At 50.4% G+C, this 15,420-nt stretch overlaps 1 protein-coding gene across 2 annotated transcripts in view; it reads right to left on the bottom strand.

Annotated features, from left to right (window-relative positions):
• Positions 1–15,420, bottom strand: part of dnah5l (dynein, axonemal, heavy chain 5 like) — a 493,661-nt gene that overhangs the window by 332,455 nt on the left and 145,786 nt on the right. For both annotated transcript variants that reach the window (XM_038797876.1, XM_038797875.1), the window contains exons 16-19: positions 13,543–13,638; positions 13,287–13,460; positions 12,867–12,956; positions 12,601–12,756 (exon numbers count right to left, since the gene is read on the bottom strand). In XM_038797876.1, coding sequence (XP_038653804.1) covers positions 12,601–12,756; positions 12,867–12,956; positions 13,287–13,460; positions 13,543–13,638 — 516 coding nt within the window. The remainder of the gene's footprint in view (positions 1–12,600; positions 12,757–12,866; positions 12,957–13,286; positions 13,461–13,542; positions 13,639–15,420) is intronic.

The raw sequence follows: 15,420 nt of genomic DNA, 5'->3' as shown, positions 1-15,420 counted from the left end.
ATCACAAAAACCTCGCTTTTGCCCAAATTTAATTTGTACCCCGAAAAGTCCCCAAACTCTGCTAATAGTTCCATTATCTCCGGCATTCCCCCTTCTGGGTCTGCCACGTACAGCAGTAGATCATCCGCATACAGCGATACTCGATGTTCCTCCCCTCCCCTAGTCAGTCCTCTCCACCCCCCTGAACCCCTCAGTGCCATCGCCAACGGTTCAATCGCCAGTGCGAAAAGTAGGGGGGATAGGGGACATCCCTGCCTGGTCCCTCGGTGGAGCCCGAAATACTCCGACCTCCTCCCGTTTGTCACTACACTCGCCGTCGGGGCCGAGTAGAGCAACTTCACCCACTTAATAAACCCTTCCCCAAACCCAAACCGTTTCAACGTCTCCCACAGGTACTCCCACTCCACCCTATCGAATGCCTTCTCCGCGTCCAGCGCTACCACTATCTCAGCCTCCCCCTCCACTGCCGGCATCATAATTACATTCAGCAATCTCCGCACGTTCGTGTTGAGCTGCCGCCCCTTCACGAACCCCGTCTGGTCCTCATGGATTACCCCTGGCACACAATCCTCTATTCTAGCTGCCAGGATCTTTGCCAGCAACTTGGCATCCACGTTCAGAAGCGAGATAGGCCTGTAGGACCCGCACTGCACGGGGTCTTTATCCCGCTTCAATATCAGGGAGATCAGAGCCTGCGACATTGTCGGGGGCAGAACCCCCCCCTCTCGCGCCTCATTAAAGGCTCGTACCAGTACCGGTCCCACCAAGTCCACATTTTTCTTATAGAATTCCACCGGGAACCCATCTGGCCCCGGCGCCTTCCCCGCTTGCATCTGACCTATTCCCTTGACTAGCTCCTCTAGCCCTATTGGCGCCCCCAGCCCTTCTACCAGCCCCTCCTGGACCCTTGGGAACCTCAATTTGTTTAGGAAGTCCTCCATTCCCCCTCTCCTTGTCGGCGGCTCAGACCGATACAACTCCTTGTAAAAATCCCTGAAGACCCCGTTCACTTCTTGCCCCTTCTGCACTACCTTCCCGCCCCTCTCCTTCACTCCCCCAATCTCCCTAGCCGCATCTCGTTTGCGAAGCTGGTGTGCCAGCATCCTGCTCGCCTTTTCCCCATACTCATAGACCGCGCCCTGTGCCCTTCTCCACTGCGTCTCTGCCTTCCTGGTGGTCAGCAGATCGAACTTGACCTGCAGGCTGCGCCGTTCTTCCAGCAGCCCCTCCTCTGGTGCCTCCGCATATCTCCTATCCACTTCCAATAGCTCCCCCACCAGCCTCTCCCTCTCCTGCCTCTCCCTTCTTTCTCTATGCGCCCTTATGGAGATCAGCTCTCCCCTGATCACTGCCTTCAGGGCCTCCCAGACCATCCCCACCTGCACCTCACCCGTGTCATTCAAGTCCAGATAGCTCTCAATGCTCTTCCGGACCCTTTTACACACCTCGTCGTCCGCTAACAGCCCCACATCCAGCCGCCACAGCGGGCGCTGGTCCCGCGCCTCCCCCATTTCCACATCCACCCAATGCGGTGCATGATCAGAGATCGCAATGGCCGAGTACTCAGCTTCCCGTACCCTCGGGATCAGCCCCCTGCTCAACACGAAGAAATCGATTCTGGAGTACACTCTATGGACGTGGGAGAAAAAGGAATACTCCCTCGCCCTCGGCCTACCAAACCTCCATGGGTCTACTCCTCCCATCTGCTCCATGTACCCCCTCAGCACTTCTGCCGCTGCCGGCCTCCTATTGGTCCTTGCGCTCGATCTGTCTAGCCCGGGGTCCAGCACTGTGTTAAAGTCCCCCCCCATGATCAAGCCCCCTGCCTCCAGTCCCGGAATGAGGCCCAATAGGCGCCTCATAAAACCCGCGTCATCCCAGTTTGGGGCATATACGTTGACCATCACCACTTTCTCCCCCTGCAGCTTACCCTTCACCATCACATACCTACCCTCCTTATCCGCCACCACCTCCTCCGCCACGAACGACACCCTCTTTCCCACCAGAATCGCCACCCCCCGGTTCTTTGCGTCCAATCCAGAGTGGAACACCTGTCCCACCCACCCCCTTCTCAGGCGAACCTGGTCCACTACCTTCAAATGGGTCTCCTGTAACATTGCTACATCAGCCTTCAGTCCCTTCAGGTGTGAGAATACCCTTGATCTCTTGACCGGCCCATTCAACCCCCTCACGTTCCAAGTGATCAGCCGGGTCGCGGGACGACCCGCCCCCTTCCCCTGCCGATTAGCCATGTCCTGTTCCCTGCTCGCCCCGGGTCGACCCACCCCTTCTGACCCGCTCCCCATGGCGATGTCCCCCTCCCCCCACCTCTCCAGTCCTCCACTTCCCGTTTCTGGTCTTTTCAGCAGCAACCCGGTGTCCCTCCCTAACCCCCCTCCCCCCCCCCCCAGGCTAGGACCCCTCCTAGCCGCGATGTACCCTCCATCGTACTCCCGTAAGTCAGCTGGTTCACGCTGACCCGGCTGCTCCTGCCCCACCCCGCCCCCCCCCGGCTCGGGGGGGGGGCCTCCCCCCCCTTGCCACTCCTCCCTGGCCCCGCTCCAGCGCGGGAAAGGTCGCCATTGCTAGCCACGCCCCGCACTCCTCCCCTCCCCCCTCCTCTGCCCCGCGCGCGGGAAAACAGAGGAAAGCCCGCGCTTTCGCCCTGCCACACCCCACCCCGCCATCTTCAGTTCCACCCCCGTCCCCGTCCATGCCTGTAAAAGAACCCCCCCTAGGAGCCCATATCCCCGATCTGCTCTCCCCCCCGTCCCACCTCCCCAACTTAACATTATAAATAACAGATAAATAACAAATAACAATGTACTTAACAGTCGCCCTCTACCAAACAGCATAAATAACCATAAATAACCATGAATAACCACAATAACAATAACTAAGGGAAGTTGGCAAAGGGGGAAAAAACATCAGAAGAAAAACCACAGCAAGAGTTCAAAATCCAAACAAAGAATTCAGCTGAAAGTACCCGAGCGGCTACGGCCGCCAAGTATCCCCTGGGTCTAATTCGAGTCCAGTTTCTCTTCCTGTACAAAGGCCCACGCCTCCTCTGGGGACTCAAAATAGTGGTGTTGGTTCCTGTAGGTGACCCACAAGCGCGCTGGCTGCAGCATTCCGAACCTGATCCGTTTTGCATGTAGCACCGCCTTCGTCCGGTTGTACCGGGCCCGCCGCTTTGCCACCTCCGCACTCCAGTCCTGGTAGACCCTCACCGTCGAATTCTCCCACTTGCTGCTCCTTTCCCTCTTGGCCCACTCCAGCACTCTCTCCCGATCGCTGAGTCGCTGGAACCGCACCAGCACCGCCCTCGGGGGCTCATTTGCTCTTGGCCTCCTAGCCATGACCCTGTAGGCCTCTTCCAGCTCCAGGGGCGAAGGGACGGCCCCTGCCCCCATCAGGGAGCTCAGCATTTCTGCTACATATCCCGGGAGGTCTGACCCCTCCAGGCCTTCTGCCAGGCCCAAGATCCTCAGGTTCTTCCGCCTCATTCGGGTATCCAGCTCCTCAAAACGGCTCTGCCATTTCAGGTGGAGTGCCTCGTGCACCTCTACCTTTCCCACGAGGACCGTGGCCTCCTCCTCCCTCACAGTCATCTCCTGTTGCAGCTCCCGAATCGACGCCTCTTGGGTCGCCTGGGCTCCCATCAGCCTGGTGGTCGTCGCATTCATTGACTCCAAGAGCTCCATTTTCAGCTCCGTAAAGAAGCGCAGGAGAGCGGCCTGCTGCTCCTCCGCCCATTTCCTCCATTCCTCGGGTGCTCCACCGGCCGCCATTTTGGTCTTCTTCCCCCGCTTTTTTTTGGGAGCTGCTGTTGCTTTCTTTACCACCCCACTCCGGGTACCGACCATAAAGTTGGTCTGGTTCTCTTCAGGGAGCCTTCCCCCACCGGGATTTGTCCTTACAGCGCCGTTGGGGCCCTCCAATCGGCCCGAAAACACCTTTGTAGCAGGAGCAGCCAAACGTGCGACTTAGCTGGTCATAGCCGCAACCGGAAGTCTGTGGCGGTATCTTAACGATACCTGGCGACTCCAGAGCTAAGTAACGAAACAGAGCCAAATTGAGTGTTAAGCACACTCACCCAGAATGAGCAACACAACGTTTCGCAGTGCCCTTTGATTCCTTCGCACAATGGAGCCATCAACCATACGTATGACATAGGATCTGGGCGCGGCGCAGACCACCCACCATCCGGTATCTTGATCCTGACCGTGTCTGCCGGGATTAGCACGTACAGATCGGTGGCATGTGCATCATAGCCCTGCTTCTGGCTGTCGAGAAGCTGCTGCATCCTCTGCAGCACTGAGAGGTGTTCAAGGTTGGGCAGGTGTATGGCTGGAAGCGTCGTCCGTAGGTCCCTGTTCATCAGCAGTTGAGCTGGCGACGTGCCAGTGGACAAGACAGTCGCCCGGTACGCAAGTAGTGCAAGGTGTATGTCGGAGGCCTTGCGGATGAACTGCTTAACGATGTGCACCCCTTTTTCGACTTTGCCATTGGACTGCAGATAGTGCGGACTGGAGGTGACATGTCTGAAATTGTAGGTCTTGGCAAACGTGGACCATTCTCGACCGTAGAAGCACGGGCCATTGTCGCTCATGATGGTGTTCAGGATGCCATGAGAATGTCTCTTTACGCGCTTTGATGACGGTCCCTGGTGGGGGTCGGAGAATTTCGCCCCATGTCCGTGATGTCCTGGTTGATGCCGGGCCAGTAGACAGCTTGCCGGGCCCTGCGTCTGCACTTTTCTACGCCCAGGTGTCCTTCATGAATCTGCCACAGCACCATGCTCTGGAAACGTAGCGGGGTGACTATCCTGTCCAGCTTGCGCAGGATGCCGTCGATCAGCATCAGGTCATCCTTGACGTTGTAGAATTGAGGGCATTGCCCTTTCTGCCAGCCATTGCTGAGGTTGTGGATGACTCGCTGCAATAGGGGGTCTTTGGCCGTCTCTTCTCGGATGAGAACGACCTTCTCATCTCTTGCCGGGAGAGTGCTTGCACACAGTTGTAGCTACAATTCAATGTGCTGGATGATCTCCAGTGGTTCACTGGGTGAGTTGACGGAGCGGGACAATGCATCAGCGATGATGAGCTCCTTGCCAGGTGTGTACACTAAATTGAAATCATACCTCCGGAGTTTGAGCAGAATTCTCTGCAAACGAGGCGTCATGTCATTCAGGTCCTTTCGGATGATGGAGACCAGAGGCCTATGATCCATCTCAACAGTAAATGTTGGCAAGCCGTAGACATAATCATGAAATTTGAGGATGCCGGTCAGAAGACCTGAACACTCTTTCTCAATCTGCGCATATCTGGTCTCAGTGGGTGTCATTGCCCGTGACGCGTATTCTACTGGTACCCAGGATGACGTGTTGTCTCTTTGAAGCAACACTGCCCCAATGCCATCCTGACTCACATCTTTGGATATCTTGATTTCTCGGTCTGGGTCAAAGAATGCAACGACGGGTGTAGTGGTGAGCTTGGCTTTCAGCTGCAGCCATTCTGTTCGGTGCTCCGCCTTCCACTCAAAGGCGGTTGATATTTTCACAAGGTTATGTAGGGCCATGGTGTGTGTGGCCAAATTCGGCATTAACTTGCTGAGGAAATTGACCATTCCCAGGAAGCGCAGTACTGCCTTCTTGTCCTCGGGGACTTTTATTGCCTCGATGGTTTTAATTTATCTGTGTCCGGGTGCACACCGTGTTATGAAATCTGATCGCCCAGGAACTTCAGTGTGGATGTCACAAAACAGCACTTGGACCTGTTTAGCTTGAGGCCATGTTCATGTATGCGTCGGAATACTTTCTTGAGTCGCGACACATGTTCCTCTGGGGTTGTGGACCAGATTATGATATCGTCAACGTAGACACGGATCCCTTCTATTCCCTCCATCATCTGTTCCATGATGTGATGGAAAATCTCTGATGCCGAGATGATGCCAAATGGCATTCGGTTATAGTAGAATCTGCCAAAAAGCGTGTTGAAGGTGCAGAGCCTTCTGCTGGATTCTTCAATCCTTGGGATGCGTCCAATTTTGTGAAGCAGCACACGTGTGCCAGCTCACTCGTGATTTCTTCCCTCTTAGGGATGGGGTAATGTTCCCGCATAATGTTTTTGTTTAGATCCTTGGGGTTAATGCTGATGCGTAGGTCCCCCGAAGGCTTCTTTACGCATACCATTGAGTTGACCCAGTCAGTTGGTTCAGTGACCTTGGAGATGATGCCTTTTTGTTGTAGACTCGTGAGTTCTGCCTTCAGGCGCTCTCTTAGTGGAGCAGGGACACGTCGTGGTGCGTGGACCACTGGCTTGGCATCAGGCCGCAGTAGAAACTTGTACTCGTACGGCAACGTGCCCATCCCGCTAAATACATCTGGGTACTGGGTTAGGATGTCGTCAATGCTGGCCTGAAGATCTGAATGGGACGGCGTCATGGTGTAGACCCTTTGAATGAGGTTCAGTTGCTAGCAGGCATGCGCACCTAGCAGGGACGCCCAGTCTGGTTTAACAATCTCGAAGCGTATGCTTGCTTGTGTGTGTCGGCTGGACACCGCAGATGGCAGGACCCCAGTGCCTTGATTGCGTTTCCATTGTAGTTCAGGAGTTTACAGGCAGCTGGAAGGATTGCAGGGGACTTCTGGATTCTCTTGAAGTCCACCTGCGAAATCAGGTTGCCAAGGCACCTGTGTCCAGTTTGAACTGGATGGGGCAGTGGTTGACCTTCATCACTGCATGCCATTCGTCCTCGGAATCCACAGCCAGCATTGATTGATCTCGCGATTGTATTCGCACTTGGTAATAATGCCCACTCGGTAAGTTTTGTCCAGGTATTCATCATCTGAATCCGTCGCACTGCCTGGATCAGAGTCATGCATTCGGTGTTGCACACTTCTGATGCGCCGCTGTGGGAATTGGGAGCGCTGGCTCCTGACTAGTGGTGCCGATCTGCACAGGGCTGCATAGTAGTTCAGTTTCCCACAGTTTAAACAGCGTTAGCCTCCTGCAGGGCAGTTTTTTTTTAAATGGGCGGTGCCACAGTTCCCAAACATCATGACGCTCAGTGCGTCATTGTGCATGCGCAGTGCAGTTCTCGGATGCCTGCGCAGTGTGGTTTTCGGCCGCTTCGTGTTCTCGATCGAATTGCGCATGCGTTGGGCCCCGGGAAGAGCGCGCAAAATGGCCGCTTTTGTCAATGTGGAGGCACTGCATCCGGGAGATGGCCTGAACACTCTCCACCTCCTGGGAGGCTTGTTTTTCACTTTCTGCCATTTTGTACTGTGAATAGCGATTTTTAGAGTGCTCATGCACAATACACGTTTCAATCGTGACTGGCAGGGCCATGTGCTTGATTTTCAACAATTGCTCTCACAGAGGATCAGAGTGGACTCCAAAAACGATTTGGTCTCTGATCATGGAGTCAGTGATATCACCAAAGTTGCAGGATTGCGTTAGCAGTCTAAGGTTAGTTAGATAGGAGTTGAAGGTTTTGTCTTTACCTTGCCTCCTCTGTTTGAAGTAATAGCGCTCGAAGATTTTGTTGGTGTTCACCTCGCAGTGGCTGTCGAATTTGTCCAGGATGGTTTGGTACTTCGTTTTGTCCTGCCCTTCGGAAAAGTGAAAGGAGTTGATGATCTCTATTGCATAGTCACCCACAGTGGTGAGTAGAAGAGCTATCTTCCGCACGTCGGTCATGCCATTGAGATCGGATGCTTCCATGTATAGTTGAAATTTCTGCTTGAATGATCGCCAGTTGGCACTAAGATTGTTGGTGGTCCTGAGCTGATGAGGAGCCTGGATCTTGTCCATTGTGCCTGTATTCAGTAGCTGGTTGTCACGGATCTTGCTGAGTTGAACTAAATAGTTGAACTAAATAGCTACCATGTCCCTCCCAGTTTAAGGCCCTAATTACAATTACCCAAAAAAAACTAGATGCAGAAGTTTCAAATATTATAAAAGATAACAGGGGAAAAAGAGTCCATCAAAATGTTACTCGGTCTGGAGACCTCTGGGACCGCCCAAACCTCCGTAGCCCTGTCACAATCTCAGCACCCTTCTGGGAAAATGAATTGCAAACAGTCGATGTCACCTCAGGAGGCACTGCCCCAACGACAGGTAAACTGATCTCACTGACCTTGACAGGTGCAGCTGGATGAGTAGATTGAGAAGCCCCAGGCTCCCCTCAGCCAGATGGAGTTACAGGAGGGTTCACCATACTGGTGGGACTTGTTGAGTCTATAGAATTTACAGTGCAGAAGGAAGCCATTTAGCCCATCGAGTCTGCAATGCCTTGGAAAGAGCGCCCTATAGGCTTCCACCCTATCCTCGTAACCCAGTAACCCCACCTAACCTTTTGGATACTAAGGGGTAATTTAGCATGGCCAATCCACCTAACCTGCACATCTTTGAACTGTGGAAGGAAACCGGAGCACCCAAGGTAAACCCACGCAGACACGGGGAGAACGTGCGGACTCTGCACCGTCACCCAAGGCCGGAATTGAACCCGGGTCCCTGGAGTTGTGAGGCAGCAGTGTTAACCACTGTTCCACCGTGCTATCCAAGCTGGGGGTCACCACCTCCGTTGCAAGTTGCCAACATGCTCTCCGAGGGTCTTCCCGTTGACATTAACCACATGTGACTCCAGTCCCAACTGGGCCACAACCGGTCCCACTAACCAAGATGCACCTGAAGTGAAATTACAAAGTAAAACCAGGGGCGGGATTCTCCCGCAATCGGCGGAATGGCCCGACAACGGGGCCAAGAACGGCACGAACCACTCCAGCGTTGGGCCGCCCAAAAGTTGCACAATCCTCCACACTTCTGGGAGCTAGGCTGGCACCAGAAGGGTTGGCGCCGCGCCAACTGGTACCGAAGGGTCGGCGTGTTCTGGCGCATGCGCAGGGGGTTTCTTCTCTGCGCCGGCCATGGCGAAGCCCTACAGAGGCTGGCGCGAAATGAAGGAGTGCAGTGCCCCCATAGCACAGGCCCGCCTGCAGATCGGTAGATGCCGATCGCGAGCCAGACCACCGTGGGCACCCCACCTCCCGGGGACGGAACCCCCGCGCCCCCTCGAGGACGTCACCAGCTGGCCTACCAGCCAGGTCCCGTCATGTGGGACCATGTCCATTTCACGCTGGCGGGACTGGCCGAAAACGGACAGCCACTCGGCCCATTGGGGCCTGGAGAATTGCCGGGGGGCTGCTGCCAACAGCCCCCGACAGGCGCGGGGTGATCATCCCTGCTCAAATACTGGCCCCGGAGAATACGGCAGCTGGTATCGGGGCGGTGGGGCAGGATTCGCGTCACCCCCCGGGGATTGAGCTAATTCAATGCTCTTCAGGGGGCTAGCAAGGACCCGGAGTAAATCTCGCAGCTTTAGCTGCGGATACGGGCCCCCGCACTTCCAGTTTGGAGTAGGCGCATGCGCACGGCGACGATCTCCAGCGGCCGCACTGAGCTCCAAGGCGGACTCGGACTGCGGAGCCACAAACAGAAAGGAGGCATCCCCCCGATCGGCCGCATGCCCGAGCATCAAACCGCGCGGATCTCATCCCCGGGCGTCTATAGGCCACCCCCCTCCGGTGTCCAATCCCCCTGTCCCCAACCAGGGCGGCGGCGGACTGAGTCCACACCGCCAAGCAAGCATCCCAACCGGCAATATGTGGTTAGTTCCTTGCCATTGGGAACTCGGCCGTTCGGGAGCAGAGGATTGCTGGGCGGGCCTCTGTCAATGGGTCCCCAGCCGTGTGGTGTACCCGCAGCCCTGCCAATTTTCCGGTCCCGGAGAATCGCCAAACCAGCGCCGGGTGCGATTATGACGTGAAAGTTGATGCTTTGTCCTGCGCCAGCCGTGATTTCGGAGAATCCAGCCCTGGGTTTCTTTAAATCCAGTTTCGATATGTCCAGCGGACACTGGTAGAGTATCGAGGAAGTTCAAGGCCAGGATGATCTCCTGGGGTACTGGTGGCAGTGGAATGCTATTTGGCAGGAGTGACTTAATGCATCCACATTGGCAATTTACATGCCAGGCCGGTGCTGGAACACATCATTGTATCCCGCCAGCAGCAAGGCCAATGTTGAACCCTCGCCGGTTTGGGGGCGGAGAATCCACTTTCATGCCGTAATTGGGCCCGGCACCGGTTCAGGGATTATCCGGGACCCGAAAATCGGCGTGACTGTGGAGTATGCCGCACAGCTGGGGCAATATGGGCTTATGTTCTTTTAAGAGGTCCATGATGTGGCGATGCCGGCGTTGGACTGGGTGAGCACAGTAAGAAGTCTTACAACACCAGGTTAAAGTCCAACAGGTTTGTTTTGAATCACTAGCTTTCGGAGCACTGCTCCTTTCTCAGGCGATGAAGAGGTAGGTTCCAGAAACATATATATAGACAAATTCAAAAATGCAAGATGGTACTTTGAATGGGAGTCTTTGCAGGTAATTAAGTCTTTACAGGTCCAGATGGAGCAGGTTAAAGAGGTGTGAATTGTCTCAAGCCAGGACAGTTGTTAGGATTTTGCAAGCCCAGGAAAGATGGTGGGGGGTGAATGTAATGCACCATGAATCCAAGGTCCCAGTTGAGGCCAGATTCATGTGTGCAGAACTTGGCTATAAGTTTCTGCTCAGTGATTCTGCGTTGTCGCGCGTCCTGAAGGCCACCTTGGAGAATGCTTACCCGAAGATCAGAGGCTGAATGCCCTTGACTACTGAAGTGTTCCCCAACTGGAAGGGAACATTCCTGCCTGGCGATTGTTGCCCAATGTCCATTCATCCGTTGTCGCAGCGTCTGCATGGTCTCGCCAATGTACCATGCTTCGGGACATCATTTCCTGCAGTGTATGAGGTAGACTACGTTGGCCAAGTCGCACGAGTATGGACCATCTTCTTCGCAGCCTTCAACACGTCATCGATGAAGATGAACATCGTGCCAAGGTCATCCCCACAACCCCACTACTTGCCTTCAAACAACCGCGCAACCTCAAACAAACCATTGCTTGCAGCAAACTACCCAGCCATCAGAACAGCGACCATGACACCACACAACCCTGCCATGGCAATCTCTGTAAGTCATGCCAGATCATCGACATGGGTACCACCATTACACGTGAGAACACCACCTACCAGGTACGTGGTACATACTCGTGCAGAATCGCTGAGCAGAAACTTCTAGCCAAGTTCTGCACACATGAGTGCGGCCTCAACCTGGACCATGGATTTATGGCGCATTACATTCACCTCCCGCTATCTGACCTGGGCTTACGAAATCCTGCCAACTGTCCTGGCTTGAGACAATTCTCACCTCTTTAACCTGCTCCATCTGGACCTGTAAAGACTTAATTACCTGCAAAGACTCACATTCAAAGTATCGTCTTGCATTTTTGACTTTGTCTCTATATATGTTTCTAGAACCGACCTCTTCATTCCCCTGAGGAAGGAGCAGTGCTCCGAAAGCTAGTGATTCGAAACAAACCTGTTGGACTTTAACCTGGTGCTGTAAGACTTCTTATTTATGAGGCCCAGTAATGGCTTCTGCTCGGTCACTATGTCAAACTGCCGGCCGTGCACATATTGGTGAAATTTCTTCACACTATATATAACAGCTTAGCCTTCCTCGATATTTCGGGCTCAGGCAACCAGGGAACAAATATCACAGTCATCTAAAGCAATGCCCATCTGCGGGAAAGTTCAACAGCGGCCAGAACACATCAGGTTCTGTCCTGACATGTTCCTCTGACATTTTGCCATCTGACCACTTCCCAGCCCATCAATCTACGTGAACAAATCTTAAACCTAGCCATTCAGATTTTCTGAGAAGCATTGTAGAATGCAATTATGTTTACTGTAACTCAGAAACTATGGAAAAAAATAGAATTAGAGGGAAAAGGGGAAGCAAGAAACCTATGGAAAAATAAGAGAAGCAATGCCAGAATGAACGGTACATTTTAAATATTCATCACATTGTATACAATGAGAACATAAAGACAACTATAGAAATAGGTTCACTGGTTGCATGGTTTTTTGATATACCCAATGAAAATACATCAGAAAAAGAGTTAGCACCTAAAGAGAAAATGCAGGAAAATGATATAAATTGCAATAACGGTTTGAATATGATTTTAAACCACAGAAACTCTCAAATGTAAAATTTGAGTTTGACATAATTGAAACATAACTCATCTGTCTCAGTATAGAAGCCCAGATTTTGCAGCGAAGGCACGTTTAACCGAATCAAAAGCATATTGTTTATTTTTACTTTGATGCACACTCAACGGTGCTAAACCAGGTGGTTTGTAAAACAGACCTAATTCACCACACGTTTGCTTATCTTTCTCCATTGTTACGTTGGAGACTTCAAGAACGTATGTAAGTATTTTTTAAAATTATTTACTATTTTCTTTTCTTTGGTATGTTTGGGTGTGCCCTTCTCTTCTATATATGTGTGATATATATGTCTCTTATCCTGTGTACATAATGGTAAATATACTTTGTTCAAAAACCCAATAAAAAACATTTATAAAAAAACAAAATGATATGTATTGAGTTGTTTATAGTTATAAACATTGGAATAGAATCATCACTGGACATTTTTTTAACCTTAGTCTCAGGATGTCGAACAATCAGTGAGGCATGAAGTCCATTTTGAGCAAAGTCAACAGCTCGGCACCAACCCCTGTGATACACCACCTCAAACTCCAGGAGAACAGCTGCCATCTTGTTATAGCTTTTGATAACCTTTTTCATATCAGGGGTCTAAATATACAAAAATCGCAAAGAATAAGCATTACCATACCAATTTAAATTGAAAAATTTTACAGTCACAGTTGCTCTTTCTAGAAGACATTATAGATATATACAATTACCTTCAAAATTTCAACATTGCTTTTCAGAAACTTCATGGGAATATCTATTTTTCTGAACAGCTGTCGGGCCCACATAATCTTCCCAGACACCTGCCGACCAGAAGATTTTTCATAGTTATTAATACTTCACCAGACTGAAAATACTGTGTATTATATCCAATGAAAGAAAGTCCTTCATGACCTCAAGGCGCCTTCAAACGCTTTATAGCCATTATGATGTAGGAAATGTTAACTATATGATCAAAATATCACTTCTATAAAAACCAAATAGTTTAGAGCCTAAAGGAAACACTGAGAACATCCATAAAAATTGCCTTTGAGTTGCTCAATGCGTATTTGTTTTGAAGATTTCTAAGTTGAAGTGTAACTTTTGTATAAAACGTTTTATAGAAGAGAAATTTAATTACAAAGTAAACTTACAGGTGGAACATTACGTTGTATAGGTGGATTTTCTCTTTGCTTCTGGTAGGTCTTGCGTATGAGGTCTAAATCTCGTCCAAATCGTTGTAAGACTGCTTGATACTTGTCAGTAAGATCCAATTGTGGCCCAGCAATACGCACAAACTTGCCCAGCAAGTCGAGCATGCGTTCTGTCTGAAAAGATACCAAGAAACAGTGACGGCAATGGGTTTGATTCAACCAGTATTTTTGAATGTTTTTGTTCAATGTTACTTACAGTTAAGGATTGCTCAAACCAGGAATCCATAAAAGCTTGCATTGACTGATAAAGTCCATCCATCTGACATTTAAATTCCAGGTAATCATTGTCAAACTGAAAAGTAACATTCATAAATCAAATCGTAACTCAAGGCCAGCAAAAAACTTTAAAGCACCTATACACGACATAGATTAAGCAAAATAGTAATGCTATAGGGCAATCTCTTCCTCAGGGAAGGGAGTAAGCAATTCATTAATGTCACAATTCAATATGCAATGCAAGGAAATTAATGTTCCATCACAAACCTGGATATTGGACATGTGCAGCACACCTGAATTGGATTGTGTCTGCTCAAACCAAGATATGCACAGATTTTATGAACCAGGCTATCAAAGTGACTGTACTGTACCCTGACTCAGGTTTACACCTTGACAAAGCTATCCCACAAATTGTTATCCCCAGAAGTAAAAGCCACCAAAACATTTTGATCACTGTGCCTATACTCATCAACTCCTTCTGCCAAACATTCATCACCTCCCTTTTGAATTTCCCAACACTAAAAACTTCCAGTGTTTTTCTGGACAATTTTTTTTGCCCTGCACTCTTCACTCTGTGGGAAGCAGCTGAAATCAGAGATGTCTGCCCAATGTCCTTCTTGTGAACTTAGAGGAAAGAACAATTTGAATGGCCAACATCACTTTCAATACAATCATGTCACATAGCCCATTGCTGCATGGAATTCACATTGAAATATGCCATTACCCTTGCCTCTGCTTAACAGATTAAATGCTCCCCAGAATCATTGCATTCTATTGTGCTGTATCAACAAAGAAAAAGTAAAATAAGTCTATATGAACATTACTGGAAAATGAGACATGCTGTCTAAGCTTTTCATCTTGCACTCATCAGGGCAATTTGCAAGATTACCAGTAGGAAAGGCAACAACAATTTATGCTGCACGAGAAGAAAGTGCTGATAGATTGGCAAGTGGACTCTGATTGGTAGAGTTTTTATTCATTCATGGAATGTGGGCATTGCTGGCTAGGCCATCATTTCTTCCCCATCCGTAATTGCTCTTGAACTGAGTGGCATGCTAGGCTGTTTCGGAGGGCATTTGAGTCTATCACGTTGCTGTGGGTCGGGAGTCACATGTAGGCCAGACAGGTAAGGACTGCAGATCTCCTTCCCTGAAGGACATGAGTTACATGGAGAATGCAGCAAAGAACAGTCAACTGCTAAGTTATCCTTCAAATTCAAACCAGGCATGTCGATTCGAATTGGTCAAGGCACTGCCATGGGATATAAAGCAGGGAATGGCTGTGCTCAAGCTTTAATTTATTTGCAAAAGGCGCAATATGTGGACATGCTCCTTTTGTCTGCAAAGGGCAGGGTCCAGTGTGTAAATATATCCGTTTTGCTCTACTGTTCTATGTTCTGTTCTATATGTAAGCGAGCCACTCTACAGGCCTAATTGATAATCTTAAATTGGTTTTCAGTGTATTTGTTAGCACAATTTGTCACTGTCAACCACAAGCCTAAATTTGGGAGAGATGGTGGGGCAGTCACTGGACTAGTAATCTAGAGGTTGAGGCTAATACTCTGGAGAAAATAATTCCGATCCTAGCAAGGCAGCTGATGCGATTTAAATTGAGTTAATAACATCTGGATTTGAAAGCTCTTTTCCGTAATAGTGACCAAGAAACTATCACCAATTGTTGTAAAAACCCATCTGGTTCACTAATGTCCTTTGGGGAAGGAAATCTGTCATCCAGACCTGATAGACCCCAACAGTGCAGAAGGAGGCCATTCGTCCTATTGAGTCTATACCAACCCTCCGAAAGAGCACTCTATCTAGGCCCACTCCCCTGCCCCAACCCCTATAACCCGTGCATTGAT

The sequence above is a fragment of the Scyliorhinus canicula genome, chromosome 5 (genome assembly GCF_902713615.1).
Source record: "Scyliorhinus canicula chromosome 5, sScyCan1.1, whole genome shotgun sequence".
Lineage (NCBI taxonomy): Eukaryota > Metazoa > Chordata > Chondrichthyes > Carcharhiniformes > Scyliorhinidae > Scyliorhinus > Scyliorhinus canicula.
The sequence above is the reverse complement of the archived record's forward strand: the minus strand, read 5'-3'. Positions and strand labels throughout refer to the sequence as shown.